Genomic DNA, 18,957 nt, shown 5'->3' on the forward strand with positions numbered 1-18,957 from the left:
GTACCTAAGGAAGTGTCTGGTGAGTGTGTGTCTATTCCTGATACAGTATTAACTGAGGGGCCCAGTTTAATTAAATTGGGATCATTTTGAATTGTGAATTGTGCAGAGCTACTCTAGTCCAAAAAGCATGGCGCTGGACTGAGGACTCTTAAGTGTAGACATAAGTGGAAGGCCACTCCTGAGAACAAACAGTGTACACCTTTCACAGAGTCCATTTCCGTGCCATGTCCCGGGTGACTTCCTTAGAGTTCTCCTCCTCTTTCCTTTCTTTTCATGTCCTGTAATGTTAACACCAGCTGTTCATGTCCATCGATCTAACCATGCTGACAAAGGAAAACACAGACAGAAAGAAAAGAGAGAGAATCTATCGTCACGTTTGCTCACCCTCCTGCTTCCCAGATCACTTTCTGAATCATCGAGCATCTAATCTTCCCAGTGTGCAAACTAATCTTCCTCAACTGACCCACCCGTGCAGCTATGCACACTGAAGAGTAGACCCCGAAAACAAGCCTGCGCCCACACAAATGCATTTCACTTCACACAAACGCTCACAGTGGATTAGAAAATTCCCACACACAACCTCCCACACCCAAACGGAACTCTCCAAAATACTTAACCATAATTTGTAGGGTTAACACATGATTTGACTTGTTATTGGGTCTTGTTAGGATGAAACTGGTTTTTTAAGACCAACAGCACTTACGAGGATGAGGTTTATGGTCAAGACTCTGCAGTCCTCCTTTTTTTTTCTACGGTCGTAAAAGCTCCAGCATGATGTGCTGGATAATGCTCTGTTTTAGTCACCATTTGGAAAAACAATGAAAGACATTCCAAGAACCTGCAGGAAGCCTTTCATCTCAAGCTCTTTCCTTCTTTGAAAGCCATAAAGAGACGACTGATGTCAAGACCCGTGAGGCTTTTTTATTGTTATGTTTACACCGCCATCTGCATCAAACTTGTTCTTTCACATTTGGTTGTAATTTGTTTGTGGGCGTCAGCGTTTGGATTATTAGCACTTTGACCTGATGCTGCAAAGATTAATCGTGTGACGGGTTAGTTGCAGAAAAGGCCTTCTCACTGCTCTTTGGATGTGAAAAGGCTGAGCTAATAATTTATTCAAACAAACATCTTGTCGGCTCTCGTTAAAGGTAAAGAGGCAGAAATTATTCTCATCAGCTCACTGAAAGTTAGACTCATTCTGGTCTCCCTGATCAGCTGCAATCCTTGTGTTTTTATTCTTTTTTTAAAACCTTTTTTAATTAGAAATCATAATCTGGCAGACAGCTAACATTTTGAGTCGGCTGAGAAATTGGCTCTTCCATCAACCAGCTGGTGTTTGAGGTTTGTGATTTGAGCCATCTGACTCCTCCCCCACATCGAGATTCTTCTAGGAAAATAAAAATCACAGTTGTTCTCTTTTTTTCTTATGCTTTGTTTAATAGGTGTTTTTACCTAATTGTAAATGTTTAACCCGACCCTTGAAGTCTACAGTGGCTGCTTTGTAGTACACAAGAAGGTTCTACACTAAAGCCCCTTAAGTTGCTTTCTTAAGACAAAATATTGCTGCCGTTGTGTCAGCAAAGGTTTCCCATTTTACAACGTTTGTATCAATTTTTGTTATTCTGTCATATTTTAGGACAACTTAAAATGACTGAGTTAAAATACTTCATAAACTTGTCCTTAAAGTAATATTTTTGAAGAAATATGTTATTTCTCTTAATAAGATTAACTCAATGATTATGTCATCATATAGAAAATAACTGACAGATCAGTGAGAGGAGATGGTAGAACCATGCTTCGTCTTGCCCAAGTTGCCCGCCTTATTCCCTTATAGGGTGCTGGAACACCCTCAAAGTGTATAAATCCCTTTTGTGGGAAGCATTTAAGGCCAAATACTCCTCTCGGTTTGGAAATATGAATTTCAGGCCCCGTGATGGCTGGTGCAGGCCGTCACCGTAGTTACATATAAGATTTACATTTGCACTTCACTCGAGTGAATAATGTTATGACAGAAATGTGCTTCTGCACTTTGGATAGTAGCAGGAATTACATTTCAAATTTGCAGCTATCAGCGAGGGGCTTTGACCACAGCAGCAATAACCTCCTCTCTGTGAAGGTCATTCCTCAAGGCCACGAGCTTCTGCACTCAGATTTGTTTTCGCTGCTCTGCTGAGCTCAAGAAGCTTACCCTGGTTTCCATACAGAACGCAGGTTAGGCAGATTGGGAGTGTGACGGGGACAAAGAGTTTTGTTTTTCACATTCTTGGTGGTGTGAGATGATTAGCCACTGGATGAGGATACAAAGATTTTAATTCACTTTAGAAAAAGCACAATGAATATTTATAAACTTACTTTGTGCTCTATCTTGATGGTATCCTTAAATCTGTACTAAAGAAGGTTACTTGTGCAGGGAAAAGAAATAATTTCTATATGAGAATTTAGAGGCATCTAAAAAACAGTAAAAAAAACTGCTCATGCATTCGACCATTTTTTGGTTGATGGGAACCCTCTTTGGTTTTGCTGCACTGTAACCATCTTTGATGTTCAGGCTGGTACCTAGAAATACGGCACAGTGGGTGGGAGCAGGTGTCTTACTGACATTACCATAAACCAACACTTGTACCAATAAAGTATTTTTGTAAATTCAGTTGGAAAGTAGGACAACACCCACTGTATCTCTGAAGTAGCTCAGAATATCGTGATGTTTTTCATTTGCTGTGGGTTTCTGATATTTCACTTGTAAGCATCACGGTTTCAAGAGCTTTCACCTGTGACATAAAAAGGTTTCAGCACAGATTGCAATCAGAGCTAAAACGTTTGTCACAGCACGGCTGTCCTTCAGCACCACCGAGTATCTCTCTTGCTGCTCTACATTGCCGTGTTCTCTGTTTACAACAGTTTTTTCAACTTTCTATTGCAGTAAGTAGACTAAATAAGTCTGCTCAGTAGGGCTGTTCGATATAACGATATATATCGGATGACGATATAAAAACGTCTATCCTTCATTTTACGCTATTGTTTGTTTCGTGGTGTCGCAAAATAAACTGTTTACGGCAATATTTTTTTCGTCGTTTTGATGGTCACTGTAGTGGCTATATTAATTTCTTAAAGTTCTCTCTTTCTCTTATATTTAATATAACCACACTACGGACGGACAAGCGCCTGTTTTTATGCGTTGTCGTTAGCAACAACGACACCATCGCGTGTCCGCTTGTTTATGTTCCACATAAACCTTTCACAATAAAGCTCAAGATCCTGTTGAGACTTTTCAAAATAAACTGAATCACGTGAAAGAGCAGATTATTTACGGATGAGAATTAAAAAAGAGCCGCCAGGTGCTAAAAAATAAACCTTAGACTCAAACGTTAGAACAGGCTTTTCCCTGCAGCACGCCGTGTAATAAATACTCACAAAGAAAACGGTGGCCGTTACAACTTATGTCTAAAAATGTATAGTTTTATGCATCGGTTAAAACACTTGACTCCAGCTACACGACGCGCAGCTGGAAACACTTCCCGCAAGTCGAGCTGCATGAGATTCACAGAATTTACAGAAAATGTTACATTTTTGTGATTTATATCGTTATCGGGATGATAGAATTCTTATATCGGGATATGAGATTTTGGTCATATCGCACAGCCCTACTGCTCAGAGTTAAGGGGCAATCATAAATAACTGATTGATCAATCCTTTTAAGCACTAAAATGAAGACTTTTGGATATTTTGCTTGAGCAGCGACGTTTGCATTTAAGAAGACGTCTCACCTCTCCCTACTCTGTCTTATTTGTTTCCAGCTGCTTGTGTGCAGATTCAGCAGTTTCTCTAACCATACTCCACCGACTGACAGTACAGTAGTGCACATCATGTTATGTGTCTATTTTTCTGACTGCAGATGTGACTCTGGGTTCTTTGAATGCAGAGTTGACTTTGGCACTGTTGTCTTGAACTTAGCACCTTTCTGTAAAGTGAGCTCTGGGCTCGAGATGCAGGAAAATTCAGTTCACACTAGCGCGATGCATTAGAATTTCTGATTTTATGCACACATGATGGAAAGAAGTTAAAGCCCCCCTCATGTCGCTGCTTCTCGGCCCGATGGCGGAGGGAGAGATTCTGTTTTTTAAAAAGCTGCGAGCTTTTGAAGCGCACGTGATTCTGCTGCTCAGCACGAAACAGCTGGGGAGCTCAAAGCTCCTCGCTTGCACGCCACTCATAGGAAACATGAAAGGTGTGAGATGCCTAAAAGCCTCAGCGTTTGAGGATGTGGTGAGAGCCAGTAATACTGGGATGATTAGGCATATGATGACCTTCGTCACAAAGAGCTTTGATTAAGATCACAGGAGCCACAAGTGATGAGATGAGCTTATTTCTTTCCTCACGTAGAATTCTCGTTTTTACACAGAAGCCCAAACTAACAAAACAACAGTTACCTATTTTCAGCCTGCATTGGATTATATTTACTGTTAAGCAAGCAGGCAGAATACCCGGGCAGTTTGTGTGTTTTCAAGAACAGTAATATGAGGTGGATTTTATTTCAGAGACTCAGTTATTAAAAAATTTAGCATCGCCATACACTGTGTTGGATTATAGTAGCATCAAATGCAGCTTTCATCTTTGCTATTAAGATGAAGGGGAAGTAAAAAAAAATTGAATTTGCTAAAACTGGAATTTAAAGATCTCCTCTCTAATTCTGTACAATTTCACACTAAAAAACCGACAAAGTCCAGGTTATCTTTTCACAAAGCAACAGGTATTTCATATTAAATACCTCATCTAGTCCAAAAGAGCTAAAACATGCCATCCCCTTTGACTCTGTACCAGACATCTGTGATTATTTATTGATCGGATGACCCACTTTGCCAGGAGGATTTCATTACCGCTTTCCAGTAATGAAGATGCTGCACTGTAGGAGGTCCTGGTTTTCTTTCCTTCCTAATCAATCTTAGGTGTCCAAAGTCCTTCTTTAGTCTTTCTGTGTCCTCTTGAGCATCTTTTCTTGACAAATCTTGCTAATGTATAGTCAGGACCTCCACCTAAAACATACGCTCAAACAATAACATGCCTTCATTTGGGTTTTTAGATTAGATAATAGAATAACACTGCACTTTTAGCTTCTATATTGAAGTCTGTCTCTGTTGGGATTTCATTAGGGCTGCATGTAGGAATTGTGGCACCAAAGTAGGAATTTAAATCACTTAAAAATGTCACTAATATGTAGATAAGTGTCCGTTTTGGGAGGTGTTCTCACATGAGCCAAGCTGAAGGCCTTAGGCCAGCAGCTCATGCATATCAGGACCTGCCTTCTCACTCAGTCATGCACTAGACTTTGCGGAGTAGTTAAGGGATTTCCTGCATACAGAGCCAAAGAAAAGTCATTGGAACTGTAATAAGATTATTTTCTTAAACCATTCCATTAAACTGGGGTCCATTTACTCTATCTAATAGACAGTTTTATTTACCAAGTGGTCAGCAATAGCTGTTCCTGAAGCAGGAACGACCCTGTTAGTTCTATTTTCTGACCCATTTCAGGTTCCTGACCTGCCAGCCGAGAAACACGCTGCCTCTGTAGTTATGTTGTTTGTTTCAACAAAGCTGTGCTTTGTGATCCTGAAAGTGTGTCAGCCTTTAACTTACCATAACACAACCCTTTTTAAGAACTGCACACATTTTAACTCAACATGAAAGCATTGTGCTGGATTCAAATCCTGCAGAGATCTCTGTTAAGTGTGTGGCGTGGGGGGCTGATGCAAGCTCGGTTTCACTGGGCACGGCTCTGTGTTGCTCAATGGCATACACTAAATAGCACAGTTTGACATGTTGCACTGTTGCTAAGTTGGCGATGCATTAAAAAGAAAAAGTACAGCTGCTATCCTGCATGCAAATATGAAAAATTTGGTGTGTGTTCATCATCATGTGTTGAGCTCTTTTGGAAGCCAGTGAGAATAGCAGGTGCCTTCATGAAGTAAACTTTTCAGAAGGCTTTTGATTTTGAGGGTTCTGTTCTCGCTGTCAGCAGCTCACCGTTACAAGCAGTGACCTCGGCCAGCAAAGTCAGCCTTTCTGAGATATGGCCCTATTGTTGTAGGACTGTGTCTCGGTCGCTAAGCAGCACTTGGCATGCAGCCACACGGAGCTCTATGTCATGAAGCTGCAGAGGCCGAGAGCTTAGTCAGACACACATTAAAAAAATTATATACACGCCCATGCAGTGTATGCAACGTATGTGTACAGGGGACGTCCTTTTTAAACAGTTTGCTCCCCCTCAGCTCCTCCAGTTTATGGATATTATTAGTCCGTAATACAAAATGCATTTATTTTCCTCAGAAAGATGATTCTTTAAGCAAATGATGTGGGCAGATTAACAAATAGTTTAAACCAAATTAAAGCAGAGAAGAGCTGCCAGAAAATGAATCCGCAGCACTCTTTATCGTTGCCCAGTTTTTTTCTTGAGTGAAAGCACCCATTTGTTTTTAAAGACATGTAAAGTGAGTATGTGAAGATGCCAGCAGTGCCAAAATATTAGATTTGCAGAGTTTTTGTCTGTAGAGCAAATGATTAATCTATTAGCCAGAAAATAACTTTCAGATTAAATGATTGTGTTTGTTCGTTATGGTCCACTTTGCTGTCCATTTAGTGTAGCTTTGTTTGAACATGGCTGAGTCCATAAATGTGCATCCAGCACCGCAAATCCCACCTCACTTTTCACCATTACCTCGGTCGTGTTTTATTAAAAAACCAGAATGCGCAGTTTTTGTTCCTGAAGAGGCAGCTACTGGTTTTTCTGAGCTGAGACAGAAAGATCAACACCCTGGAGCCGCTCCCAGTAATGAAACCCACAGCATCCTGACCTGTTTTTGCTTTGTTTTCAACGTCTAGATCCATTGGAAAAAAATCAATTCCCAGTGAGTCAGCCAACAGTTTGCTCAGCACTGCTGATTGTGCAAACGTGTGTGTGTGTGTGTGTGTGTGTGTGTGTGTGTGTGTGTGTTTTTGTACAGTAAGACGTGTGTTTTCATGTGTGCTGATAATTCAGAGTCGAGGTTTAGGGTTAGTGGGTTTAACCTCTTCTGTAAGAGGAGCATGTGGGCTGCATCTAGTTTCACAGTAGTGTCTAGTGTCGGGATAAGCTGAGAGGATTCACTGCTCTTTTCAGCACCTGCTGAACTCTGACCTTCAAGTGTCAGCAATGCCACAACAGTTCTGGCTAATCTAAGTAAGTCATAATCTTTCTGATGGGGTGAAATGACGTGCCTGATCATCTGATATTGTCTACTCTGAACCAGATACAGCACGTTGGAATTTTTGTGAATCTTCCACAGAGATCTGTGAGCACACAGTCGTCACCAGTTGTCTTTTTTATTACCAAGTTCTCAGTCAAATACAATAATCAGCTAATCTGACACTGTGACCATTGTATCAGATAAAAATAATGTGTAGTCCCAGCTTGGTACCAGATGTACTAACACTGAATATCGCTGCGTTGTCTGTGTCTAGTAACAATAGTTTTCAAATCCCAAATAATTGATTCTGTTCATCTGGACGTAGCGTTTTCAGTGGGAGAAACGTTTCGTTACTCATCCAAGTGACTTCTTCAGTCTCAGCTGACTGCAGGTTTTCCCAATCTTATAAACAGTACATTTACATAATGACTGAAACCAGCACCACTGAAGGAACAATGGGCTGTGAGAGCAGTTCCTTGCTCATTAATATGCAAATGCTCGTGACCATTGATCAACAACCACTGATCAAAGCTCATTGATCAAAGACCACTGATCAATGGCCATGAGTACGATTCAAAGAGAGTTGGGGAAAGGCTGCAATCACAGCATTGCAAGATGGCGAAAGATGTACCCTTAGGCCCCCTCCTCGATTCAGAGATGGTCTTTCCCTTTTCACCTAAATCGCCTCCTTGACTTCCCGCTCAAACCAGAGTTCCTCCCTGTCCAGGATGTGTACATCCTCATCATTAAAAGAGTGTCCACTAGTCTGTAGGTGTAAATAGACTGCAGAGTTCTGGTCTGACGAGGTGGCTCTTCTGTGTTGTGCCATCCGCTTAGCCAGAGGTTGTTTGATTTCCCCGATGTATTAATCCTAGCAATCCTCCTGGCACTTAACAGCGTACACTATATTACTCTGTTTGTGTCGGGGGACCCGATCCTTGGGGTGGACCAAATTTTTGTTTTTTAGTTTTCAAAAAGACAAGACATGAGTTAAACTCAAGCTCTTTTTATTGGCCACAAAGAAGTGATGTCTGTGGTTGCAAAAAGGGGCTCTCATCTTATAGGATTCTATGGCAAAGCAGTCCTGGGCCATGACATCACTCATTTCCAGTCATATTGAAGTTTCAGAAAGGAGGATTTCCCAGTTGCCTGTCACTCACAAGTTGTTAACCACCGCCATTTGCCAACATAGTCCCCCTCATGTCACATCTGGTTTCACAACGCCAAGATGGTGGCAAAAAAACAGATTTTGAGGTTTTGTGGGGAACATCATGGTAACTGCATCCATCTTTTGCTGCCTACTGTCATTCCCCATAGACACTCATTTTAAAATACCCAACTTTAGAGCTCTAGAAAGCTCACAGGTTGAGCTCATCCACTTGAATACTAGAGTTTATCTATCTGATGAATAGGTGTCATGACAAAGGTAGGTGTCAGGCATCTAAATATGGTCACCTCTGGCTCCAAAAAATAATAGAGAACGTGGTCCAAAACCAGTGAGTAATATCACTGTGGCTACATGGATCTTTTTGTAAAGCAGTTTATGACTGCATGAGCATTTAGCATGTAAAGCGTCTAGCTCCTAAAAATCTTAGTTGTGATGCCCTCATCTGAGTACTTAAAAAACCAACTCCTCCCTCATGTTATTTTTTCTCATGTTATGACGAGAGATCAGATTACTGTCAGCAAGACCAAGAAGTAGGTTTCTGGGTCATTAAAAGCTGCCCAAAGCTGAACCTGGGAAAGCCTTTCTTCACCAGTGAACTAAATTATGTAAACGTGTTCTCACCTCTAGAAACTGCCACTCAAGTGTAAACCACAATGCAGTGTTTCCCCATGCTCTCTGCTGTAATATTTACTCGTCTCCAGGTAACGTTTTGAGCTACTGCGAGCTTAATTTGCACATGACATGTCGAAGCAGTAGAAAAAATGAGAGTTGGGTGCACCACTGATACCCACAGCTTGTCACAACTGATCGGCCTGAAAGCGGCGCTTGTGGTGGTATAAACACTCTGACTTCCTGTTTCTGTGTGGGAACTGTTTATGTGTATGCATCTACCATTTAGCGCAAAGAGGCATCTTCCTCCTAGTAACCCACTGAGCATATGAGCTGTAGGCGTAATCAGCAGACTTCTAAAAGTGAGGGCAACAAATCATATCAGACTTTGTTTTGCACAGCATGGTACTGTGCGTTCTATTTCATGTGTGCACTGTTCTTAACAGCAGAACATCTTTTTTTTAATATATATTTTGGGAAGTAGCTTTTTCATTTCTGGAATAGTTTGATGAGAGATGCCTTTCCATAAAAAGCTTTCCTCTGAACTTCCAGATTCTGTTCCAGAGGTAAGAAAACCTCATTCACAATACATTTGACACTTGTTACTGTGATAATTCGTTCTGTTAGGATGACAAGCGAGTTAAACACATCTGTGATAACAGCAGGGCAGAGAGAAATGTACAGTGTAAAAGTGTTTTAATGGCCAGCTTGCCTATAGAAGGCTACTGATGCTGGTGGTATGGGGACTTGGCGTAATTGGAGAGCGTGGCACGAGCAGAGGTTTTACGACCGTGTGGCGTGAGTGTGCAGTTTTGTTGCCTTTGAGATGATTGCTTAAGAGATTGAAACCAGGTCTGCAAACATTCATAGTCAGCTTCTGTCTTCAAAGCCACTTTGGTGTGGCAAAGTGGCTCTGCTGTCAGTTTGTGATTGCATGGCTCAAGGTGGCAATCTTACATGTGAGAATATGGTGATTGACTGTGACAACTCTGCGAAAATCACAAAGATTGCATTGCTACTTGCATTTAGATTCCAGTTGAAACCTCGTACATCTGAAACAGAAATTAAGAAATTTCTGCTCAAATAGTTAGGTAATTTCTGCAGGACAGCAGTTTAACTGCAGCATGGCTTAGGCGCTCACCTATGCCATGCTGCATAGGACACCTGTTATTAGTGGTTTTGGTGCTACAAATTCAGACTTTATTTAACAAACTAAGAATCACTAAGTAAGTAATTCTAACCACAAGTTGAGAGCTTGCAGTCAGGTCAGACACATCTGTAATAACAAAAACCTTCGATAGCAATTTAGTGGCCAGTTGATCTCAGATTAAAGAAAACCAACTCCTGGAAAATGCTTTATTTTCTGGACAGAGGCGAGTGGTACTGATGCCTCTGGTGTTTTAGTCTTTTGCAAAGATGAATCTCTTCTAACTTTGGTCCTAAAACAAGTCTAGTCTATTAAAGGAAGTTTTTGTGAGTTGTTTAATTATCAACTACAAGCCACGTCCTTGGATTCGGGCTCGATTTGATTTTAAATGGTGTACTCTGATGCTCCACAAGTGCTCATATAACTGTTGCCTTTAGTTCAAACTAAATAGGGCATTGTGCCTTAAATATTTATTTGGAAGGCCTCTGCGTGAACCTAACGCTCAGTCTTTTGGGACTGTATTAGCCTCACTAAGAGTACTGAGAAACAACAAACCTACCCCCACTCTTCATCAAAACACTTTACTTCCTATACTTTATTCATGCGCTCTCTAAGCAAATAGGCACTCAGGGAATATTCTGCTTCATATGTGGAGGGTTGCCTGGATTTGAAGTGATGATATTCTTATTTGGAAAGATTTGCATGCTGTTTTTCTTTTTTCTTTTTTTTTTTACCTTGTAATTGGAAGAGAGGGGGACTTACACAAGAAAGGTCGTGAGTTAAATTTAAAGTAACAGGAAGTCCATCCTCTCCATTTTTCTCATGCCTTCTTTTCTCACACACACTCTCTTTCTCTTCTCCTTTCTTTGATTTCCTGTGTATTTAGAAAGTTGTGTATAAATGCTGACTTCAGAAAATGACTCAAAGCGCTTAACGCAGACACCCAGATCAGTCAGCAGAAAGATTTCCCATCCAGACATGTGAAGGTGTAGACATTTGCCTTTATTTATTTAATCTGCGGAAGTTTAAGGTTGTCTATAGTGACCATATTCAGACCACACGGACTGATTATGGTCACAATATGGCCGTGATATTCGAAAGAATATCAAAAGAGCATCTTAATTGACTTCAGAGATTCCGCAGTTTAAAAAGAAGAAGAAAATATAACCATATGACACCTGTTCTGAGGTCATTACTTTGGCTTTGCGTTAAATTTAGAATTGATTTAAAATTTTTAGTGGATGTTAGTAAGACCCTGCAACATCTGGGACCTTAATATCGCTCAGACATGCTTGTAAACTGTGAACCAGCTCGACCCCTCGTGTAATCTGGAACAGGCCGCCTGGATATTCTTCTGGTCGACACCAACACTGGTGAAGATTCAGGAAAAACTTACCAAATCATTTCCATCTATCTCTATCTGTCATCGGTTCTGGTCTCATTTATAATTATCAGTTTATTTCATTTCTGCTTCTTCTGTTGTTTTAATTACCATCTTTTATGGGGTTAATTTATAAGTCTTATTTACAAAGTTTTGTGGCTGCAGCCGGCTATAATTTTGATCCCCGTACACAAAGATTTGTTCTTAATGTCATTTCATTAATCTTCATTTAAAGTGGCATTAAATGACTTACACATGTGGAGCCCCTATAAAGGACAGCCTCATGATTGAGGGCTTGTTAAAATCTTAAACTCGTAGTTTATTCTATAAGTGAAGATGAAAGGATGCCCAACTTTGTAAAGTCTTTAAGGTCATTTTACTTCTCAGCCTGAGGTGAAAATAGTAAAGTGTGTATCTAAATGATCTGATACCAGGACTGTCTGTGAGTAAACACACTAATCTTTGTGTCTTTGTCACTTTTCAGTGTAGAACAAGTGGAGCTACAAGAGACGGACCCATGAAGCATGACAGGGTGGAGCTGAGGCTCAGCTGACCCTTCCCCTTCCTTCTTCTCCTTATTCTCCCCAGTGCTCCATTCGATCAGCACCAACCCCCTCCCTTCCCCTCGTTGCCCCTTCCTTCCTCCCGTGACCCCGTTGCATCTCACCCATCGTTCCTTGCCTCCAATTCCTCCAGACCTCAATCAACCGTGCCCAATGTACTCCCCGGAGCAGGAAAACATCTCCACCACCGCCTCCACCAAAGTGCCAGTGAAGTATGGAGAGCTCATTGTGCTAGGGTAAGCAGATGACAGATACTCAGCCTCACATCCAGAACACACATTTTTTAATTTGTATTATTTTTATGCAGTTATTTTTGTCTGTTAATCTTCTTACTATATTAGTAAGTGTTTGAGTCTGGGCCGCCAATTCCTCCCACAGGATCAGGAGTTGAGTAACCAAACTTGACACACAGGTACATCTTAGGCCCAGAAAGGTTCTTATCTATATCAGATATGATGACATTGTCACATTGCCTAGCAACCACCTAACAGCAGCCTAACAACCCTTTTTTTTTTTTTTTTTAGCATTTATGCAGCTATACCTTGTAAAAGCATTGTATCGTTTCTATTTCACTACAGCAACATATTAACTTATACCCACAAAAGTTCATGATTTATTAGGACACCATCAGTTTGCCTGGAAACCACATAGTAATGGGCTCAAATGACCTAATTTTTGCAATTATGCACCTGCAGCACATTATGAGAGCATGCTGTAGCTTTAATTCCATGACAGCAACATCTCAGTTATATCCACAAAAGCTGAAGTACACATGATGTATCATAACACCATCATGCTGCCTAGCAAGCACAAAGCGGTGGGTTAAAATGACCCATATTTTTTGCATTTATGCGTTTACAACACCTCATAAAAGCTTTATATCATTTTATTTCATAGCCAATAGCACATACAGGCCAAATAATACTGCAGCATGGTGAAAAAACAGAAATGTTTTCATGGTGCTAGAATAATAATTGTAATAAAAAAGTAAGCTCAAATTCAAATCTGCCTAATTATTCGTTAAATTCCCTGGCACCTCAGTACTCAAAATATCATGTTTATTTTTTAAGTCTTCCTCAATTTCAAAGGAAAATTTTTGTGCACTTTTTTCTCATGTCTGTCACTTTTTTAGAGGTTGTCAAATTCATGAAAATTATTTATACCGGTAATATTTCTATTTAATTTGTTGATGTGTTTAATTAAAGAATCTGATTCATGGTTGGTTAATAATTAAATGTGTTGGTTGCTGCCTGTAAGTTCTAGGACTGTTAATCTGGCTTCATAAACCAAGACTCACCCTCAAAACACAGACAGATAATACCTTAATATCCTTCATGGTCATGCATGATGAATATAGTCACTGTTATGGATTTGGGGAATCCATGAAGCTCTGTTTTTTGACTGTGTTTTGCTACACAGTTATTATCTGGCATTCTAGATGCTGGACTGACAGTGGTTGGTTACAGAAATGTAATGTATCATTCAACACTGATTCAGACTTTTCTATAAATGTTGGCGCTCTAAGTTGATCCCTTTCTGAGCTAATAAGTTGGCTAATGCAGCCTCATTACCCTCATGTCACCTAAACCATCTTATAGATATAAAACCAGCAAAAAAAAACCCCAAAAACTAAAGAACTTTTAAAAAGCACCAAAGAACCGGCAACATGTTGTAGCTTAATAATGTTTATACCGTTCAGCTGATTTCTGCTGAAGAGAATTATAGAAACATAATAGGGGTTGCAAGAGAAATACAGTGAAATTTTAAAGGTACTTTGATTGGTCAGTTTATCTGTGGATATTTTCTGACACGCTTAGAATGATTCTTTTGAAAAGATGCCAAAAAGAAACAAAAGGAATGTGTTTCCACAAAGCAGCATAAACAGTGGGGATATTTTTATCCACACAGGGTCATGCACTGAGAACACACAGATCTGGTGCTTTGGACTTATTGAACATGACAGTACCCACATTGCTTGATGCGTTACTAGATCAGTGGATGCTGAGATTTGTTTTGAGTCAAGTCCACATAGTCAGCTGTAGGAAAAACCCTTCACTCCACCCTGCATCTTCAGCATAGAAGACGCATAACTCTAACTGCACACACACTTTCTCCAGTAACAACCGACAGTGGAGGACTTCCTCTATCTGTATGTATCTCCTGTTTATTCCCCAAAGGGGCATTCCACTCTGGTCCCTGTCCCAGCCCACTCCACAGAGGAATGCAGATGTCGGAAAGACTCCTTACATGCACGTTCATAGACGCACAAACATGCACATGCACGCACACACATTTATGAGCATAGAGCGCACATTTTTCATGTCTTATACACACACACACATAGTTGGATCCACAGCTGACTCACAGTTTGTTGTTCTGGGTTGTGCTAGAGCAGCATTGTCAGGGAGATGACCGTGGAAATTTTCCCTAGTGGAAAACCGCAGTGAGCAGTAAACTCAGTTCAATGGCTTTACAAGGGAGAACCCCAGTTTTCCGTTTTGCTGTGCTTTTTCTGCTCCTAGTTTTTTGATTCTAGGTCAGGCCTCCCTTTTTTAAAGGTCAACACAGGCACTCACTGCTCCATGACATGAGCAAATACATACTGTGCAGCAACTGAGGCTGCTCTTTAAACCTTTGCAGGGTTCATTGAAACTGCATGTGTTTCGTGAGTGGTCACTGTGGGAGTTGAGCATCTAACCCTCACATTAGCACCACAGCAGGCGTTTTGACCTATCACAGTCAAGTAAAGACATCACCGGCACTCAAGCCACGCTGCGAGTTTTCTTGTCTTTCTTGTCTTTCAATCCTTTGTCGATTGAAAGTTACCATCCAAAAGTAAAGGGTGTTTTCGCTCAGCCTCTGGTATCTTAACGCAAAAATATTCAGTGCAATCACTGGGCAACTTTTCTCCAAGGAGGTTGATATCCTATTTTTATTCTAGTGTGACTGAGCTATAAAGTAGCATTGCTCTAGTCTCATGTGTCAAAACTCAAAGACACATGAGACCTTTGTCAATTAAAACTGGCAAAGGCCCAAATCGTAGCCAGCTGCAGACTTAGTTTGATTTGTTGGTTTTTGTGTATTTAGTTACCCGCACTGACTAAATGGTGTAACTTTGAGGCCTTTATGTGGACTAAATCATTGCTAAATGATATCCACGATATTTTTAGTTTTTTATTTATCAAACTGTGTTCATGCACAACCTATTTCCAGCTATTCATGGGATCCCAACTGGCCCATAGCAAAACTGTGTTCAGCTGCTCTAGTTGCAGCCAAATTGTACTGTGACACCAACAACAAATGTCTCGCAATAAATTATCGGAAAGCAGCTGTTGAAGAAATCCTCAGAAAATGTAAAAATGTGACTGTATTGAGCTGATCATTTGATTTACCTTGAATCACTGCCAGCATCCTCCTGGGGCATGATGGGTGAACAGCTCAAGAAACCAGGGCTCTCTGTTTCACCTCTTCCCTATCATAAAACCTCGTGCCAAATCAGGATGATTGCACTTTTGCTAGCTGGGGGGTTGGGAGACAAAAGGCAATGCAATAAATTACTTGGAAGGCAGCTTGAAGGTTTTCATGGTTCTATGAAGTAAACAGCTTAGCTGTTGTAAACTCCACCCATCTGAATGTCTGTTTGTCCTTCTGTTTGTGTCGCCTGTGTAACTGACAACAGATCCACAAATAGCAACAGAGAAACCCATCAACGATCTAAACGCCTAACTGAGTCCAATATGTTTCATGCCCAGTAATGCTAGTAGCCTAATGCGGAGGAATGCTGTGGTGTCTCTGGGGATGGTCTGTTTACAGGTGCCCTGGACATGCATGTGGGGCTTTTAAACAGCTGTAATGCTGCAGATGAGATCCCTCCCCCAGTGCACCTCTGTCTGTCTGCATGCATCATTTCTGTGAGCTTAACTGTGTGTCCACAAATATTATTAGTTTATCCGTGTGGCTTAAATCCTCATGAATCATGAATGTGATTCCCTATACTCCACAGCTGTGCAAACACATAGATACAGGTCTCACGGAGAGAACTATTACAATCATGTATATTTTGTCTTTTATTGCCTACTTTTTAAAGCACAACATCTTTTTAAGTAATTACCAACTCTAAGTCAGTACTATTGCAGTGTTAAAGGTGACTGGATTGGTAGATTTAACAATAAGCCAGATAATTCGTCAGGTTTTCCCAAATGCCGCATTTGGAGACTCAATAATAGAGGTGAGGCCTTGGAGACTACATTTACCCATGTCAGCATCCACCTGTCAGTCAATAGTTAAACTTGTATGTTTTTAACATGTCTTTGGGGATTGGCTTGCTATCAGAGCTGGCCTTTAAATGTCCACTAGAGGAAGTGCGGTTTTTTGCCTTGCTCACTTTATTTTTCAGCCCTGATAGTTGCTGCTTGGTTTTACACATATAAACAGAGACACAGAGAGTGACTCATGCATGAGAAGTAATTGCTCACACTACCTGCCTTTATGCTTTTATAGGTTTACTGTATGAGTGTTACCTTGTTGCTGCAAACTGGGATTTAGTTTATTAGTGTTTGGAGTGAATACACAGACACACACAAACATACTAGATGGTGCTAGCTGTCGGAAATAAGGAATACAGTATGAATTTGCACATTCAGACTAACTTTTTCCTGACTCTGGTTCTTCCTGTCTTCCAACCTGCATGCACAATCATGAACTTGTCGCCGATCTTTGACCTTTCTGCTTTTGTTTTGAGAATATTCGTGTCATGCATGCAGTACTGCTACCCATGGGAACCTGATTTTGAACTGCCAGGAACACTTTGGGCTCTTTCCAGCAGACCGCCCTGCCCTTGCTCTGGATACGGGCTAAACTTCACCATGGTTACAGTCTTGCCATGGTTACTCTTCCCAAACGTTGCCGTGGCTCTGTTCTCTCACCATGGTTACTCATAAACCCTTCAAGCGTTGTTTGATCCCAGATCTTCTAACTCAGAGAAACATTTAGCTGGAGGCTGGGCGTCCTCACAAACCCGCCTGTGTCGTCTGTCATACCTGGACTTCATAGAGGGGGTGGGTTTGTTTCAAGAGTCTGATTGGCCGGAGACACGTTCCAACTGTGCTTATACTGCATGAATAGTTTTCCTGTATGAAGAAGATTACCTCTTTGAAAGACTACACATTGAACCTTGAGTTACGTGTGACTGTTTCTTATGTGTTCTGAGACGTAAAGTGCAGTTAGGGTATAAGTCAGAAGAGTTCATACCGTAACGTCTGTGGCTTCTGGATGTCATAACAATGTTAAAGTAGCGAGCAGTGTTTATGCATGCAGTAATGTTTATAAAGCCGTGGCACCGCTCATAGGAATATCACTTCACACTGGTGACGGCTTATCTGAAACATGTGTGTGCAATAACGAGTAAAACATCTGTGTACTGAGAGAAACACGGATCCGATGTGTTTGGAAATTTCTCTCTTTTTGTTCAGTAATAAGTTTGTTACAATTTTCCATAAATGAGCAAACAGAACCAAAACCAAAATGTAGTGTGTTTATATAAATACATGTAAATATTGTTTAGACTATTTATTATGTGTTGTCTGCTTAAATAATTAGTGGCAGACTTCAAATTATATGTGATTGCATTTCCTTATTGTACAAATAAATGAAGTCAGAGAAGCCCAACGTGCAACAGACCACTCCTCTTGTACAATTTTAGACAAAAATCTTGCAGCAGTTCAAAAAGTGCAACATACTGTTCCGATGGACTTTCTGAAAGATCCAAATTGTCCACATTTTTCCAAAAAACTCAAAAGACCTTTTTAAATACAATTAGTTTACTTTATTAGGTAGACCTCGCTGGTACTGAGTTGGATCCTTTTTTTTTCATCAGATTTTGGATTTTTGTCCAAATTGACACATGACAGCATCACAGATTTCTTTTATTCATGATGCGAGTTTCCCGTTTCACGACATCCCAAAGGTGCTCTGCTGGACTGAGATCTGGTGACTTTGGAGGTCGTTTGAGTTTATTAAACTACTTGTCATGTTCAGGAAGCTAATATGATATGATTTGAGCTTTGGGGCACGTTATGCTGCTGGAAGGCCATTCAAAGATGGTCTCACAGTGGTAATAAAGGGATGGACATGGTCAGGAACAATACAACAGAAGTCGAGACGCAACAGCCTAGGTAGCGTTTTTCCAATTTTCTGTTGTCCAAGAGAGTCTGTGTGAATTGTAGCTCAGTTTCTTGTTTTTAGATGACAAGAGTGGCACCCGGTGTGATCTTCTGCCTGTGTGTGTGTGTTATGACTGACGTAATTTTAGTCTGCAAAACTGGGTTATAACACGTGGTCATTTGAGTGGCTGTTGACTTCTTGTTTCCAGCTTCTCTGACCTCTGGTATCATTAAAGCATTTTCTTCCAGAAAACTGTGGCTCACTGGATATTTTCTCTGCAAACCCTAGAGATAGTTGTGTGGGAAAATCCCAGTAGATTAGCAATTAGTGGGACCATGCCACCTTAAAAGTCAAATCTTAAATCACCTTCCCCGTTCTGATTCCCCGTTTGAACTTCAGCATGTCACAGCGCAGAGCTCCTGCCGTATATATCAAATATAAATGATTAAATATTTGCCTTGAACAGGTGTACCTAATAAAATGTCAGTGAATTACATATTACTTTTAACATGTATCCAGTGTGTAACATTCAACCTGTATTGTTTTGTCTGTTTTTGTTAAAAATAAAAACAATGCTATCAGCTTTTTGTCCTTTTTGCTTTTTTTTGTTTGTTTTTTTGCTGGATACATAACTTCGGCTCTACTGGAATTTATTTTGAAATAATGTAACTACTTCCTGAAATCCTCTGTGGCCGCTTTTACCTGGAAAC

At 40.6% G+C, this 18,957-nt stretch overlaps 1 protein-coding gene across 1 annotated transcript in view; it reads left to right on the forward strand.

The window, feature by feature from the left end:
- The window catches only part of peli1b (pellino E3 ubiquitin protein ligase 1b), a 50,909-nt gene that overhangs the window by 15,889 nt on the left and 16,063 nt on the right, over positions 1-18,957 (forward strand). The window contains exon 2 of the mRNA XM_026191019.1: positions 12,007-12,321. Coding sequence (XP_026046804.1) covers positions 12,239-12,321 — 83 coding nt within the window. The 5' untranslated portion in view covers positions 12,007-12,238. The remainder of the gene's footprint in view (positions 1-12,006; positions 12,322-18,957) is intronic.

The sequence above is a fragment of the Astatotilapia calliptera genome, chromosome 13 (genome assembly GCF_900246225.1).
Source record: "Astatotilapia calliptera chromosome 13, fAstCal1.2, whole genome shotgun sequence".
NCBI lineage: Eukaryota > Metazoa > Chordata > Actinopteri > Cichliformes > Cichlidae > Astatotilapia > Astatotilapia calliptera.